General features: G+C 33.1%; 1 protein-coding gene and 1 non-coding gene across 2 annotated transcripts in view; one reads left to right on the top strand and one right to left on the bottom strand.

Annotated features, from left to right (window-relative positions):
* Nucleotides 1-18332, bottom strand: part of ALG5 (ALG5 dolichyl-phosphate beta-glucosyltransferase) — a 40904-nt gene that overhangs the window by 6641 nt on the left and 15931 nt on the right. Inside the window, exons 7-8 of the mRNA XM_063101743.1 lie at nucleotides 8003-8062; nucleotides 2356-2507 (exon numbers count right to left, since the gene is read on the bottom strand). Coding sequence (XP_062957813.1) covers nucleotides 2356-2507; nucleotides 8003-8062 — 212 coding nt within the window. The remainder of the gene's footprint in view (nucleotides 1-2355; nucleotides 2508-8002; nucleotides 8063-18332) is intronic.
* On the top strand, nucleotides 13163-13269 carry LOC134382838 (U6 spliceosomal RNA). The gene has a single exon (XR_010024106.1). It is a non-coding gene; the product is annotated as a U6 spliceosomal RNA (small nuclear RNA).

The following is an 18332-nucleotide window of genomic DNA, read 5'->3' as shown; positions in this document are numbered from 1 at the left end:
CTGTACAGCAGGCCAGAGACAACCAGAAAGGTTTAAGCCGATGCAGTGTCTTGAGGAAAAGAAGAAACCGATGCAGAATCTGACTGTTTGAATACCCTGAGAAATAATTATATTCCTGACAAGGAGTCTGAACATGAGTAACTGACAGATCCACGATAAAGTAATGCAAACAAAAAACTGCAGATATTTATCTTAAGGAAAACAAAAAATAGTACAAGAAAGGTAATGTACTCAAATTGCACTCAAATGTGAATTATCTTTGCACAGCTACAACAATCAACACTGATCTAACCAAAAATTATTTTAAAATTGTATTGCATCTTGTGTGTGGGGGATGTACAGGAATTTAAGAGAACTAAATGTTTATCTATTGATTTCCTATTTTGGAAAGTAATATCTCAAATTGCGAAACTGAAAAATAGCTATGAAGACGCATTATTTTGAATATGAAAGCAAATGCTACAAAGAACTAGGAAAGAAGAGTTGAAAGTGGCTGTAGCTAAGGAATAGAAACTACAAAGAATATGGGTCTTTGACACTAGTTCTGGACCTAGTAGCTGACTGAAAAATATCTAATGCAGAAAGAGGGCTTTACTTCTAAAGTTGCTTCTTAAACTAATTTTCTGGTTTTGGAGTCCATTAACAATTATTTTATTTTATTCCTCAACATAATAAAAACATGTATCTGAGTTGAAGACCAGTTTTTTAATCTCAGAAAAAAAGATTAAAAAACATGCCTGAATGATAAGTTTAATTCTGAAATTACAGTTTCTTTAAAGTAATTTTTTGGGGGTTATATGGCATCTATTTCTAGGGAGACAATAGATCTTTGCAAATAGATACATGAAAATGGTAGAGACTACAAAAATGGGCATATACTGGAAAAATTATGTAGATACCCACCATGAACGGAATTCACATAGAACTCATGATTGACACCAAGTATTAATTCTTCCAACAATATTTACTGGGCACTTACTATGTGCCAAGCACACTATTAGATAGTGGGATATACTAGTAAACAAAATCAGATGGGATTCTTGCTGTCATGGAGCTTATGCTTTAATAGGAAAAAAGAAACATTAAATAATTACACAAATAAGAAAAAACTACATACGTAACTGCTGCTATGAATAAGGCATATGATAATGTGATGGCAAATAAGTAGGGGCACCTGAGCAAGTTTGGCACATGAAGGCAGGCTGCCCTAAGGACAATTTAAGGGAGGAGTTGAGAAGGGAAGAATCAGACATGGTGGGGCCAGAATACACAGCATTCACTAAAAGCCATTACAAGGATTTTAAGCAGAAGAGATGCGTGTGATTGAGCACTTTTAAGTTTTGCAAAGACCTCTTGGCTGCAGGATGGTAGTATTCAGAAGGATGATGTCCTGCATGGAGACGCTAGAGATGGAGAAAAATGGAGGAACATAAAAGCTAAAATCAACAGGCCTCAGTCATAGATTGGATATATGCAAGGGCTGTGGGGAATGTCAGGGCTGAAGCCAAGGTTTCTAGCTTCTGTATGACAGTCCTATTCACTAAATACAGGTCAAGAGTGGGGGTGAGGTCTGTGGAAGATATATACTGAAGAAAAAGTATTTTTCATGAGAGCTCTCAGAAGTATCAATTGCTGCTAATGGGTTAAGTATCACAAGAAATTAACATGACCACTGGGTTTAATGGTTAGATGGACCTGTGGGAGAAAATCCATATTAAGGTGGGGTAAGGACTGAGTGGGAAGTGAGAAAATGAAGATGGTGAATATAGATTACTTTTTCAAGAAAAGACTGGCAATGAAAGGAGAGACATGGCTGGAACTGGAAGGATATGGGCAAGGGTCAATAAAGAGGGTTTTGGGGGAAAAAATGTTATTGAGAGGAAATGGCTGAAGACATAAGAGAGAAAATAAGTGAACAGGATTAGGTTTTTGAAATGGTGAAAAAGGATGCAGAGCTTCAGGGACTTGTCTTGGGAGAGAGTCATATCTCCCAGAAAAGTGAGGAAAAGAAGAGAAAATGGGTACTTCATTCTGCTTTGATATTTTGGAGCTTTTTCTTTTTTCTTCAAAAAAGAAAAAAAAGGAAAGCTTAAGGAAACAGGATGTTTTCAGGCCTCTCAATTTATACTGTCTACAATTAAGGTGAATACATCCTTTATATCATATGTTAGGTTTGAGTATTTTCAAAATAAGATCCAACCCAATAAAAGTATAAAGGTGCAGATTAAGTTTACATGTGTCAATTTTGTTTACATCTGGATGTTCATTATGAGAATACAAGTATAGGGCTGCTTCTCATTACCTGGAATAACTGCTGAGTAATAAGATATACTGACATTCCAGTTAAAAACCTACCATCGTTCAATGTGTAGAGATGAAAACGTCTGTGAAGCTGCTTCTCGAGTTAATAATTTGAACCCACACTGTGTGTCCCTGATTCCTTTGACACAAAGGAACCACACCAGGAAGTGGAACCCATACATGAGAAGAGTACGGAAGTAAGAACGCTGAAAACAAAGACAAAATATAAATGACTTTTCCATCTATCTGTAAAGGAGACATTGAAAACACCTGGCTCTAGACAACTGCATTTTAATATTTAATTGAATGAGTAGATTTTACACATAAGCACCATTGTCCCGTTAGCTTCATGGGCAAAGTATATTAAAGAAACAGTGAGGATGCCTACTGCTTAGAGCAGAGGTGCTAGAAAAAGTTCCTGATTTCCTGGAAGTTGAATCAGACAAGAAAAATCTTGTGAGAGGCCAAGGACTGCTATAAGCAAGGAGAACATCTCATTTACCTATATATTTTATGCCTCTTTGTCTGACATACATTTCAGTTTCAAAAAAGGTCACAGTTTCTAGAATGTATTGGCCAAACAAAATGCTAAGATTTGAACCTGCACTTGGTTACCTAGCTAATGAGAATATTAATAGAAGAGGTACAGCAGAGTGTTACAAAGGAGTTTGAAACAAAAGCCCAGTCTCTCTAATCAGGTATGCCACATATCTAATTAACTATATTTTAAAGACTGAGTTCTTTAATACTTTGGATATTAAACTTAAGTAGTTTTTAATCCCTTCCGAGGACTTGCTATCGTTATTAGTGATTAATATTATTATTAATAGTAACAGGAAATAATATTCCACTATTCACTAAACATTACAAACTTTAAAACATAATAGAAAATTATTACTTATTATCGTTGTATCCAAGACTTTCATATTTAAGGTTTTAAAAAAGATAGGATCCCTTAAAATGTTCTATAGTTAATAGATCCACAGAATGATGCATTACATAGTACATAAGCAACCTATTAAAGTCTATCGAGAACATTTAATATCTCATACTATAAAATAAAAGTCCCTTCCTCCTTTTGGCTTTTGATTTCCTAATTATGATCTTCAGTATCATTCTTCATTCACATTGCTTTTTCTATCATCATTGAACAGGATCACAACTGAACAGAATGATTAACATGACAGAGTAGAAAAAGCACCAAACTGAGCAGAACTGTATTGAATCCTGGCTCCACTACTAACTAGCAGGGTGACCTTGAGCAAGGTACTTCAACTCTCTAAACCCAGTTTTCTCATCTGTAAAATGGGAATGATAATATCTACCTCACAAAGTGAATGTAAGGATTAAATGAGATTATATTAAAGCCTTTAGCCAAGTGGTTGGCACAGAAAATTAACAGAAACTTAACAATGTTTAAAGAAAGCTTGAAAGCTTACTTTACTCTCCTGACCACAATTTCACCTGTGTACAGGGCAGGAAGGATAGAAAGAATAAAATACTTATCTATCAGTATATAAAATAAGCTTTTAAAAATGATCTAGCACTTCTCATTTATCACCTAGAATTATTAGTTATGTTTTGATGTAAATGTGTCTTACCTCTCTAAGTAGATAGGGCAGAAACCTCATCTTAAAATACTTTGGGAATCTCACAACAGCTCGCTCAGTGCCTTCCACATAAAATATTTCCAAAAAATACTGGTTGACTGATTAAACCTCCAAAAGAGCATTTATGCTTAGGAAAGGAACAAATAGAAATCAAAAGATAGAAAAGTAAAAATTAAAGGTAGAAAAACAATACCTATAAACTATTCTTTTTGAATGATTTTTAATGTGATTTGGGTGAGCCTATTCATTAACAAATAAAAATATTCATGACTGCTTTTGCTTAGGTGTAAATAGATATTTTTGTTTGTTTTAGGATAATGGCTATTTTTTAAAAAAGTTAACATGCGGAGTTCACATGAAGACCTTAATTTATTTGATTTCTAACATATCTAAAAGCGTAACAAGGTAAACTACAAACAAGAAGATCTTGCTTGAATTTCTAAAACTTGGTAAAATATCTTAAAATTTAGAAGACATCTAAAATATATTATGGGAAAGACTTATCTAGTTAAATGAAGCTAATAAAGTCACAGAGTAGCATTATATAAACTTCTGAAACAGACATTTAAAAATATGAAGACAAGATATTCGCTGTTTAGTATTAACAATAGTATCTCCAATGTTTATGAAATGTAAACAAGTAATTCAGATGAAATTTAAACTTCACAGGTAATTTCACTATAGCAAGTTCAAAGAAGTCCCAAGGCTTAAGGAAAGACTCTTCAAAGAAAAACTAAAGACATCAAATAACTTCTAATGGATTTTATTTTTGAATCCTTTTAAAATAATAAATTCAAGAATACCCAGACAACATAAACATTACTGTTATAGAGAACACATGGGAATATGAGCGCATTTAAGGATGCTAAAGGACTCCATTGGTGCTGTATATCATGTTTGTCTGCCAAGAGAGCAGTAAAACAGGCTGAGGATATGTACAAAAATATTTAGGAAAGAGATGTCTGAACACTATGCAATGAGCTATTGAGGTTCCCATTCGCTATCTTGATTAATTCTTTTGTGATTTTCTCACTGTCCACAGACTGATCACCATGCAAGGGATTATATTACCTATAGCACATTAAGAGGAATGAAAGGCCATGCTGCAGTTTTCTGGACATGTGGCAGATGCATGTCTTGCCTATGGGAGAAAACTTTCTATAAGACAGGTATAGCTCTATGAGAAAAATCTTGACTTGAACAATAAGCCTACTGAGCAGCAGCATCTCTAGTCAGTGAATCAGGTTATCCTATCCTTCTACAGAATAGTGGCCAATTCTGTGGGATGACATCAATCACTAGGTTTTAGACATGGAGAAATGGATCAGTAGAGACAAGATAAATTATAAATATCCTGGGACAGATGCTTTGATGTCTGGCTAAAAGTAGTACTAAGTAGAAGATTAAGACCATGGAAGTCTCATTTAAATACTATTTCTAGGAAAAATTCAGAGTTTTTTTTTTTTTTTTTGTGTGTGTGACCGCGCTCAGCCAGTGAGCGAACCGGCCATCCCTATACAGGATCCGAACCCGCGGCGGGAGCGCTGCTGCGCTCCCAGCGCTGCACTTTCCCGAGTCAGCCACGGGGTTGGCCCAAATTCAGAGTTTTCAACTAATGCAACTTCTAAGTAAAAAGAATTTACACCATTAAGAACAAAATCAAAACACACAGTTCCTTTCTACTGCCACCAACAATAAATAGAGGTGCCAACTCTCTCTTGCCTGGATTACTTCAATATATAGCTCCCTAATTCATCTCTTGCTTCCTATTTCTCCAATCTTTTTTTCTTCACCAAGTAGATTATCCTTTCCCCTCATTAATATATATTTTTTAAAAACAGAGAAAAATTTACTTACGAAACCATTAAATTAATATTGGCCAACTTCATTAATTGTTTTTGTTTGCAAAAATAAATTTTTATTTGTCATTTTTACATAGATACTTATACTGTATTTATAATATCATATTCATTTTTTTCATACAACCTAATAATTCAGGTATCATCCCATGTTATTATATGGAATCCATTATCATCAGTTTTATTGGCTGTGTGTTGCTTTGCCTCCCATGGATTTGTCACCCCTCTTTCCCTGGGTGACGGAGCTGCAAAGGATTACTCAAAGCCCATCTCTTCTGAGCAGTGAGAAGCCCCGAAGGGGTTAATCTCCCGGAACCCTCAAGAGAGAGGCAATCCTTCCTTTTGGGAAATTAACCATGAACTGGGGTTCTCGCCCCACATTTATTCTCCAGACCAGGAAGTTACAGGAAGAGAACACAGGAGGGGTAATAGTTTAACAAAAGAGGCTGGTAACAAGCAAGGCAACATTCCATAATGCAATTTGCAAGAGGTTAAGTCGATCCACCAACAAAAGCTTGATCTTAGCAAACACTGTTTTTCCCTACAGCAATTTCCCAGTATCTTTACATATTAATCAGTAACTTGTCTGTCCCTGAGCCAGCAACCTTGATGTGCTACAATTCTTTATCTAACAACAGAGACTTTTAGCCTGGGGAAAATTTCCTGTCTTTTGCAAGGTTAACATTTTTATGTGTATTTTTAAGAAGTTAGGCTAAACCTGAAACTGCAAGAAACTAGGCCCTGTGAAATATATTTGCTTTACAGTATACTCCACAGCTGTGTATGTTGGAATTTAATATTTTATAATTTCTAATATTTTATAATTATAAATAATATGCTGAACATCTTGTACATACACTTTTTCCTTTTCTTAATTCCCATGCATTGGTAAACTAATTAAGTTGGACTGGCTAATGTCTAAGCTCTCTTCCCATTTTCAACTTCTGGGAGTGGGATATTCACTATGGTTAAAAGATTAGCTTTTTTCAAACACCAATGAAAGTCCATAGGGTATACAGAATACTGAACTAGATGCTGAGAATATTAAAATAATTTATTTCCAAAAAAAGGAGAGTCTAGGTTTCCACACTTGAGTTTAATTCTTAAGAGGTTTTGTGATCCTGCCATTAGTATATCTCGAAAAAAAAATTAGAATTTCTTCATGTCTTAATTCAGAATCACTTGGGGGAAGGTTAAACCTTTTATTCCACTGGTTCTCAAAATCTGGTGTGTATAAAGGTAACCTCGGAAATTGTTAAAAATGCAGACTCCTGTTTTCTACCCCTAGAGTCTTGATACAGTATATCTGGGATTGGCCTAGGAATATGCATTTAAAAAAAAAAAACTCTCCAGGTAATTTTGCCCATGCATTAAAAAGTACTGCTTTATTTTCCCATCTACTTGACCACTCTAGTAGATGAACCAGTAAGAATATAGTGGACAATTAGTGGGCTTGATACAAAAGATGTATATTTTATTTTATTTATTTATTTACTTATTTATTTATTTTTTTGACTGGTAAGGGGATTGCAACCCTTGGCACGGTGTGGTCTGCACCACGCTCAGCCAGTGCGCGCACCGGCCATCCCTATATAGGATTCGAACCGGCGGCTTTGGCGCTACCAGCGCCACACTCTCCCGAGTGAGCCATGGGGCTGGCCCAAGAATATCTTAATAAGATATTTTTTCTTTCAAGTTACTCCAGTTTTTCTAACATAATCTACAAAATGAAGAAATTAACATCTTCAATTGCTTTTTATACCCTAAAAAGGGCAGCCACAAACTTGTCAAATTTTAAGGTATAGTGTTTTTCTATGAGGAACAAAGTTTAAAAAAAAAAAATTAAACTTTGAATGAAGCTCAAAATATAACATAGGAGTACCAATATGAGAAAAACTAAAGGCAAGTTGATTGGCTTAAAAATACATCATTTAGAAAAGCTTTCTTTGTATTATAACCGCATGAAGACTCTTTGCATCTTAAAAAAAATATATCAATAAGAATTGCCTGCATCCTAACACAAAGTGAGCTACACATCCTTCTTGTATACTTTTTAAAAACAAAATCATTTCCGAAATGTGCAAATCCTTTATAAACTTTACAAAATTAAAAAAAATTTTCTTTCCTTTTGAAAGAAACCTCACTTTTGATAAATAAAACATGAAATCCTACTTCTTGCCAAATATATATGGAAAAAAGCTGCTTTTCCATGCCAATTAATTAAAGTCTCACCTGAGCAATTGATTCTTTTTCCAAATGAGCTCGAGATCCACATGCAATAGCCATTTGATTCTGAGGAAAAAAGAAATGAAATAGTTTTTCAATATTTATATGTCATCAATAAAAATATTTATTTTCAATCTGAATGTGTCATTTTTAGAAATGGATTTTTTAAAAAAGTAACCCTTCAAAAGGGTTAAAAGGTTTATCTATGGGTGATATCATTACACACAATAAAAATCCATAAACAGCAACTGAAAAACTACTACAAACAATAAAAAAATTTAAAAAGATGAGTGGGCACAAAGTGAATATGTGTATAATACTTTAGCCTTTAAGTGTACAAACAATAATCAGAAGATACAATGGAAGACAGCATTTATAATATCAATAAAAAAGAAAAATCTAGAAATAAACTTGATAAGAAATGTGGCAAGATCTAAATAAAGGAGGCATGTAAATGCTACCAAGGGAGATAACAGAATCCCATACACAGAAGGGCATACCAGGATCATGGATGAGAGGATGACAACACTAAAAAGTCAATGCTCCCTTAATTAATCTGTGAATTTAAGGCCATACCATAATGATTTTTCATTGACCTAGACAAACTAATTTTAAAGTTAATACTAAAAGATAAAGAACCAAGGAAAGAGCCAAAAAATTCTAAGGGTAAAGAAGGATTAGTCCCAAAGGATTTAAAACTATATTACAAAGCTACACTAATTAAAACTAAGATACTGGAATGTGAATAGACAAATCCATGCACCTGAATGGAAAGGTCAAAAACACACAAGAAGTATGGGTAGTTAGAACATATATGATAAAGACAACATTTTAAATCAATGAGACAAAGCTGAAACTGATAAATGCCGTGGGACATCTTGGTAGCTATTTGGAACCCAAATTAAGTTGGACCTGGGCCTCTTAAATAAGTACTATGATATATTCTAGATATACTGAAGATTTAAGTGTAAAATAAAAATCACTTTTTAAATGATCTCAAGGAAGGCACAAGTGCACAAAACTCAGAAAAAAAGATAGATCGATTTGATAATAAAATTTAAAAAACAAAAATCCAACCATATTTAAAGTTAAAAGACAAATAAGTTGGGGGAAAATGTTGGCAATTTATATCACAGGTAAAAGGCTAATTTCCAAAATGCATAAGGTGCTTCTACAAATTAAGAAATGTATCCAACAATCCAACTGGAAAAGAGGCAAAGGCTATGAACAGAGTTCACAAAAGAGGAAGTAAAAATAGCTCTTAACTGAAAAGATCCTCTATCACACTTATACCTATCAGTGTCTACCGTATTGTGCCTGCACATTCTCTATGGATAGTGATTTGAAAAGTTATCAAAATTACAAATATACATTTAACTTGAGCCAGCAATTCCAACAATTCTTCCTATAAATATATTTACATATGTGTGAAATGACTTTCATGCTGGGTTAATCATTTCAGTATTATTTGAAGCTGCAAACCTGCATGTCCATCCAAAGGGACCAGCTATGAAGCTGTGAAGAAAGAGGAAGCACTTTTACGTTTAAATATGGCCCAATCTCCAACATACATTGTTAAGTGAAAACAACAAGGAAACAGTGTATATAGTATGCTACGATTTGTAATTTTCTCAAAAAAAAAAAAGAAAAGAAAAGAAAAGAAAAGATACGCATCTTCCTGATAAAAGAAATAGAATGGATAACACTAGTTACTTCTGGAGATAACTGAGAAATGAAGGGTAGAGCTAGTTTCACTGTATATCTTCTTACACCATTTGAATTTTGAACAATTCATGAAAATAAATAAAATTTTAAAATGCTCATTACAAAGAAATTGCCAAGGATATAAATTTACATCTATATGACAAAACATTATTTTAAAAAGGTATGTATTATCTCACTACCTAAAAGCAGTCACTGTTATAACATTTTGTATATTTCCGTGTGTATTTTCTCTGCATTTAAAAAGAATCATAGCTGAAATTTACTCATATATATCATGTTCTTTTTCACCTAAAACTTTCTCATGTTCAAGTTCATTGTTTTTAAACTTTTTACTATGAGTATTTTCAAACGTACACAAAAATAGACTAGGAGAATGATGCCCATGTACCTACCACCTGGCTTTAATAATTATCAACGCATGCCAATCTTGCTTTGTGTAAAGCCCTCACCACCATTCCACCCAACCTGGGATTATTTTGAAACAAATTCTACACATCATATATTACAAACTGATATATATATTTCAATCATAATACCACTATCATAACTAAAACATTAATAATAACTCCTTAATACCATCAGATATAGTTTTCAAATTTGCCCAATTATCTCATAGATGTTTTTCAGGTTATTTGAATCAACAGTCAAATAAAATCCACCCAAATTGGTTGATATTTCTTTTACCCATGGGCTTCCCCTACTTCTTTTAAATTTATGTCTTGTATTATTTGTTGAACATCATTTATCCTGTGGAGTTTCCTAGGTTTTGGCTTTTGCTGATTACACTCCCACGGGGACATTTAACATGTTCTTCTGTCCCCTGTATTTCCTGTGAACTGGTAGTTGGATTTAGAGGCTTGCTAAGATTCAGGTTTGATTATTTTCAAGAACTTGTCATAGCAGTGTTGCACAGTAGTCTTTCTTTTTTGTGTCAATTGTACAGGCAACATAATATTTCATTGTATAGATTTACCATAACTGTTTGTCTATTCATCAACTATTTCAAATTTCATTATAAAGTTGCCTAAAGAAACAACTCTGAATATAAAACTGTTATCTGTATTTTGGATTTCTTTCTTTGGAGAAAGTCATAGAGGTAGAATACTAAGTTAAAAGTCTGAATGTTTTTTAATGCTTATGGGTCACATTCTTTAAAAGGTTCTCTACATTCCCACTAACTGGGTATGATATTGACTATTTCATCAAATCTTTGTCAATTCTAATTATTTTAATTTTAAATTTGCTAAATTTGATAAGGTGAAAATTTAACCACATGTAATCTAATGTACTTTTTAAAAAAAATACAAAGGTAATGGGGAATGTTTATTAGCCATCTTATATTTTCTTTTGGAAATTATTTGTTATATGCTTTATCTATTATTTCGTAGTAAGAATAATTTCTTCCCTTCTTTTTCTGGCAGAGGTACTTAGGGTGGGAAGACAGAGAACAATTTTCTTAAAGAACTGCATTAAAAGTTCAGATACCCCTTACCAGCCAGCTGCCAAAAAAAAAAAAAAAAAAAAAAAATCAGATTGCATTTGGCAAATAAGCTTCAACTTTGAACCCCAAAAGAGCAGTAACATTACTGAGCAACAGATAAAAAAGGACACCCTTCCACCTTTCAGAGATTCATGAGTAGAGTTAAAAGTATCATTTAACTAAAAACAAACCAAAAGCTTTCATTTAAAATCTCATTTTTTCCCCCAGCATGTCCCTACCAGCTTTCAAGAGAGCTTTGTGTATCTGAAGAATTATGATGTAAGAACTGAATCCCTGATATTGATCTATCAGGTGGAATTAATCTAAATACTTTTCAAAAAGTTAGTTGTTCTTCAGGGATGAAGGACAGTCTTGTTTTAAAAATTGCCCATATTAAAAAATGTATGTAGACACAGAATCTCTTTCTTCTAAGCTTCTTTGGCAGTATAGCTGAATTTATTATGGTTTTTTTAAATGAAGATTTAAGTAATTATGACAGTTCATTCTGAAAAGTGGTAAAAGGTAGTAAGCAAAGAAATACTTAATCAGAATCTCTTTTTCCTAGTACCTTTTAAGTTAAGTATTTTTCTCACAATTCACTGGAGAGAAAGAATAGACTAGAAGCAGATTCAATTTACAACAACAGTCATAAAGGGTAACACTGCAATTAGCTCTGATGGAGAAAATCAAGCACAAAGACTAAATTTAATAAGGAGAGGTACTGATTATTGAGTGCTGAACACATGCTAAACACTCGACATACATTTTTTTTATCTTAAGCACTACCTCAGGATTATGAAGTTGGATCTCATTACCCAGCTGTCACAGAAGACGTAAGTGAGGTGGATGGATTAACTTGCCCAAGGTCCCATGAAATTTGAATCTAAACCTATTTGAACTCTACATCCACAGTTAAGAAACATACTGAATTGGAAACAGAATTGGCAAATGTATTTGAAAGACAAAATTGGCTCCTAATGAAGTAGAGATATAAAAACAAAGCTGAATCAGTATAGAAATTAGTAAAATCAGTCATACTCATCCAATATAAACAGAAATGGGAAAGTTGTTATATGTCACAAAGTAGAGTTAAGAAAAAGTTTTTTAAAAAGTTTTGATTAAAAAAAAATCCTTCTCTCCCTTTTCTCAAATGCAATATAGGTTCGTTGTTAAAAACAAATAATAAAATTAATCTAAAAACAATTTAAAGCAGATATCCATTATCCATTGACTACCAATGTTAACACATTACTTTATATATACATAAAATATAAATATATGTGATAACATTATTACACATCTATCTACATATAGCCAGATGCTTATAATTTGCTTTTTTCACTTAGTTATGTAAAATAAACAGCCATCCTATATAATAATAAACTTAACCAGTGTAACTTAATACTAGACATTTTAAATTGTTTCCAATTTTTTTCTCTTATTAAAAAACAGTTATATTTAAAAAACAAATTAAAAATCCTTGAGAAATTATTTTTATACACATTCTTAATAGTTCCCTTAAGATAAATTCTTCAAAGCTGGGTCAATGGATATGTATGAGGGTACTTCAAAAAGTTTGTAGAAACATGGAATTAAAAGATAATATGAATTTTTCCACATACTTTTTGAAGTATCCTTGTATTAGTGGGTTGACAGGTGTCTATAAAAGTATCAGATCAATTTGCACAGACTCAACAGATAAACTTGGCAACATTCTTTTTCTTCTTATTGATGAAAAGTGAATTATTACTGTATAGTTCATTTGTAAGAAAATGTTATGGTTAGAATTAGTTCGCAAAATTTCATGTGGCATACAATAGCTTCTCATGTTGTGATTACAACTAAATTGGAAACCAAAATAGAGCTATAAAGCTTAATGTTACATGTTAAAAGAATACATTTAAACTGTAGCAATTCTTAAGGTTTCTCCAAATGGCCTTACTATAAGAAATAGAATTTTTGTGCTCGCTTAGGCAGCACATATACTAAAACTGGAACGATACCAAGAAGATTAACATGGCCCCTGTGCAAGGACAACAGGCAAATCTGTGAAGTATTCCACATTAAAAGGAAAAAAGAAGGAAAGAAATAGAATTTACTTTAAAAAAGAGGAAGAATTATGTCAGATATTGGTAATTGTCGAAGCTGGATGATGGGTGAGTAGGGGTTTATCATACTTTTCACTGTACTTCTGGGTGTGTTCAAAATACACAGTTTAAAAATTAAAATAAAAAAATAAAATGTATGAAAGTATGTTAACATCTATCTATATAGGATGGTTACACATGTTGAAATCCGTTTAGAGATAAGGGCATGATGGAAATAACTTTTCAAAGTTTTTCCTTATTTACCACCAACTATTCCATGGTGAGTCTTTATGCTTTTATATTAGTATATTCAGAACTCTATTATGTTGTTAAAATACAAATATTCAGAGGAAATGGTCCATTAAAAAAATATTAACACTGGTTATTTCTGGGTGATAGGATGTGGTTGGTTGTTTTCCTCCTTTAGGTTGTTTCTAATCTTTCTACAATGTGTTAGTGATGCTTTTATTAAAAAAGTGTTTTAAAAACAAATAATCAATAAAACAAAACAAAAACCCTATCATACATCTGAATGCTACATCCTTTTTCTCCTTACCAGTTGCCACACTGATAGCATTTTTTTTTAATCAGTTGACCCTCTATCTCTTAATAATGTTTTGCTGAATCCAGATGAGAAGTTATATAAATTTGGCATATTTTAGCCATACATACCATGAGAATTTGGTTTTTGGGTACTATTTATGACTATATTTTTTTATGTAACCTGTTGCTTTTCCCTTAGAAATTATATACAGTAGTATTCATTTGTTCCACAAATAGTTATTGAGCACCTACTATTTGCATTACTCTAGGCACTGGAGATGCAATGATAAGGCCCCTTCTGATGAAATTTAGCTTCCACTGAAACAGATAGCAGTGATTAATTTGGACAATACTTTCCTAAATTCTGTTTTATTACTATAGATGAACAGTTCCACATGAGCCAATTTCTACCTTAACAGGACCATATCTCTTTAAGAACCAAAATTTTAATCTTTTCAGTATAAATCATTCTAAAATCTTTCATACTTTCCTGCCTTTTAAATTAAAAGTATTTCCTCTTGACAATCATGGGGATATTAAATTTCTGAAAACTTCTGCAGTCAGCACAAATTGTGCTTATTGAGATAAAGGTTTCAATCTTCTAGAATAGGGGTCAGTAAACTATGGCCTGTGGGTCAAATCCAGCCTATTTTTGAATGGCCTATGAGCTAAAAAAGGTTTTTATATTTTTAAAGATTTTTAAGGGGAAAAAAAAAAAAAAAGGAAGAAGAGTATTGCTACAGAGACCACATGTGATTCACAAAGCCTAAAATAGTTCTTCTCTGGCCCTTTTCAGAAAAAGTTTGCTGTTCCCTGTTCTAGGAGATACCCACTTCAGGACTAAGTTTTCTGGCATTAAACCCCTGCTCTGATAGGCAGCTCTAGTCCTGAGGCACCTTCTTCAATGATGTGGGAAACACACTTGAGATCTGCTGAAACAGATTTTCCTAACAGTTTTATGTACAGTCTACCTCTTTTTACCTTTTCAAAATTTCCCTTTTATTTTTGCATTCTGCCTTATTTGATTTTCACAAAGATCTCAGCAATATGCTAGTGTAACTGCATGGTCTATAAAAAAAGTGATTTTGGAAGTTAAAGGTTCTTTTTTGGAAGCTTGGCCTTCTGCCCACATATTGAGAGGGTGAAACAAATATACTAGCCCCTTACACTTGCCCACATGGTCCACACACACAAAAAAGAGAAGCAGTAATTGTCATATTCTTTTAAGGAACAACCAAACCATGCATACACATAGGAAACGTTGATATACCAAAACTGCAATGTGCCAAGTATTACCAATATTGAAGACAAAGGAACACTTAGGTTCATTAGTAAGGAATCACTCCAGACTGAGTTAAATGAGTATGTGTGGTCAATATCTATTTCCTACAGTTTTTCTCAATTTAATTTTACTCCGTATCACTTTATATCCGTTACCTCTAGTCATTTGTGGGCTTAAAAACCTAAAAACTAAACTTGTTAGAAGTATGTCTAAATAAGAATTTAAAATCTAAATTATGCTGAAGAATTACTCTATTATTATGGAATCAGACTTTCTGTCATCTCTTTTGCTTGTTCAGAGATTTTTTTATTCTATTTAGAATAGTTGAGCCACTGAACAAGTTAATGATCATCATATACTTTGCTTAGAAAAATTACTACAAAACCACACATATTTTTATTAAATGAGGTAAAATAACCACTGTTTAGGAAACTGAAAAGCTGGGAGGAGAGCTTTGCATAAAAAAAAAGAAAGATGTGGGAAAAGATAAATAAAATACTTGGAACTAAATGTAAATGCCCTATTTTATTTGTATGTTCATACAAAACTCAACTTAAATTATTTACATTTAGCTTAAAACCTTAAAAGAACAATTATCTTCAGACAAGAAATTGCAGGTAACTTTTCTAAGACCAGAATATGTAACCTGGTTACTCTAAGAGGAACTATGATTTTAAAAAAATCAGCTGAGAAAAGAGAAATCACTGAAAAATGGACTTTGAAAAATTACTCAAAACAATATTGTAAAAGACATTTAAGTTAACTACTGCCATCTAGTGAGTCAGTCATATAATTATTGAAGAAATCCATGTTCCTGTCTCATTATTTTCAGAACTGTTCCAGTCACTATTTTTATTAAGGTTTAAGGGAATATATGCAAGGCATGCTTATCAAATCTGTGGCTTAAATAAATTGAGAAGGGAACAGCTATTGCATTAAAGATAGAATAAGAACGTGTATCTTTAGAGACCAAAATCTAACAAGCTGAAGTTTAGTAGAGATAAACAGCCACACTTCCACTTTTGAACAAAACAAAGCAAAAGAACACAGGAAAAAAAATCATACCACACCAGCACAGGGATGGAGACAAGGTTCAAAGGCAACACATGAAAAAGAGCTGGCAGTATGAGGTAACGATGTAATGTGGTAACCAAAGCCACACAAACTGAAGCATCTTCAATGGAAAATTATGAGGATGATAAGAAAAAGAAATATGCTATGTTTAAAAACTGGAAGAACTAATGACAGCCTAAAATAGAGAAGACACATAAAAAACAGCTTTGACTCTCTAAAGGGTGTCACAAAGTAGTGGAGTAGACTATTTTGTATAGCTACAAAAGACAGAACCAACTAAAAGGAGACAGATTTGCACTTAATGTAAAGAGCTATTCAAGCAGAGACTGAAAGATCACTCAGTAGTTATGAAAAGTTTCCAATACCAGATAACTGACTGAATTAGATCCAGGGTCAGCAAACTACGGCCTATGGCCCAAACATAGTCTTCTGCTTGCTTGTGTAAATAAAGGATGCACTGTCTATGTCTACTTTCATGCTACAAATGCAGCTACCATGGAGACTGTGTGGCTTTAAAGCTGAAAATATTTACTACCTGGCCCCTTACAGAAAAAGTTTGCCAACACTGGAATTAGCTAATTAAGAAGATTCCTTCTAATCACTATGCATGTTAGCTTCAACTGACTATAAGCTTCATTAGAATCATGAGTAGATAGGAATCCCAACTCAAAAATATTTTTCACTGGGTTGATCCAAAAACTATGCGTTTTGGAACTTAAACTACCTATCAATTAACTGCCTTTCTACCTCCTCCAAAAAGTGTTACATGATGCACACTGATAAAATAACTGAATTGAAATTATTTTAACTGAGTTGTGATGCCCTTTTAAATAATTAGACATACCTTAAGGTGCTATGAAACCAAGGCTGTGAATTACCAGCTTGATAAAAATCATATGCTTTCATTCTTTAAAATTCTTAACATATACAATAAGAATGTGGCAAATTGGATTATGATAAAGAAAAAAGATGGCATCAGAACTTGTTTCCTTTTTGGAGTACAGCAGTATAAAGAAACTGGATTCAAAAGAGGAAAGTTCATATTTTTTTGTTTGTTTATTGTTTGGTTCACTCCCTAACCTTGGCCAAATCATTTTTCTTTGCCCTACTGTAGAATGACATAAAGTCAGATGCTAAAAATTTGACATTTAAAAAACACGTGTAGAAATAAAGGGGAAAAGGAGTGGGTGATGGTGTGGGGAGAAACATAATACTTCAAAAATTGTAAAACTAAAGAAATATTTCTGAAAAGTAGGATTTTTTTTGTAATTATTAAATTTTCTGTTGTTTGGAAGGTTTTCTATATGTTTATAGAAAACAACTTATGTTGTTTGGTTTTTGCTGTAATGAATAGGGATTATTTTAATAGTTATATAATAATAATATGCAGTTCTAAACTAGGTCTATTTCATGCATGGATAGTTCTATTTATTCATCTTCTTTTGGCCCTCAAATTGTTTCCTTAGTTCTGTAATTTCTCTTTTCATATCATTCTCTTGTTCTGTCTCCTCACCTTCAAACACCTGTGTGAGGTTATTTTCATTAGGTATTATTTCTTTAGCTGAAATACTCTCATATAATTTTATCCTTTTGTTTGGATTACATTGTCTTTCAGATAAAGTTCATCCTACTTTTGTATGAAACTTCCTTTAATTCTTTTTTCTGCAATAATGTGTTGGTGTAGCTGCCATGTATTTCTTTTCATTTTGTCATGATTAATACAGGCAGCTCTCCTTCAGTACAGGTGAATTCTTGATATTCATTCTCCTTCTACCTTTTGTAGCACCTATTTTTACCCCCTTGAACTAGAGTTTCAAGGCCTCAGTATTACATCTGGGGGTTTGGAGGGGACCCTGGAGCTCCACGTGGCTTTGTTGGGTTACTTGGGTTCCTCGCCACTGTGAGATTTTGTCAAGTCCTGTACAAGTGTACATGCCATTGAAGAACGGATCTAACCACATGTATCTGTGCCCCCAATTTAGCTTGAAGCCCTGAAAATGGCAAGCCCTAGCAATTTTCCTTGCTTCTGCTGAAATCCTGACATATGGTGTGATGGCAGGTAGGTATATTGTTTGATGTTGTCCAAAGGTGCTTTCTCATTCTCTCAGTTTGATTCTTCCAGATTGGAAAGTATTTGGCAAAAAG

The sequence above is a fragment of the Cynocephalus volans genome, chromosome 7 (assembly GCF_027409185.1).
Source record: "Cynocephalus volans isolate mCynVol1 chromosome 7, mCynVol1.pri, whole genome shotgun sequence".
In the NCBI taxonomy this organism is placed as follows: domain Eukaryota; kingdom Metazoa; phylum Chordata; class Mammalia; order Dermoptera; family Cynocephalidae; genus Cynocephalus; species Cynocephalus volans.
This window is presented reverse-complemented; position numbering and strand designations above follow the sequence as displayed.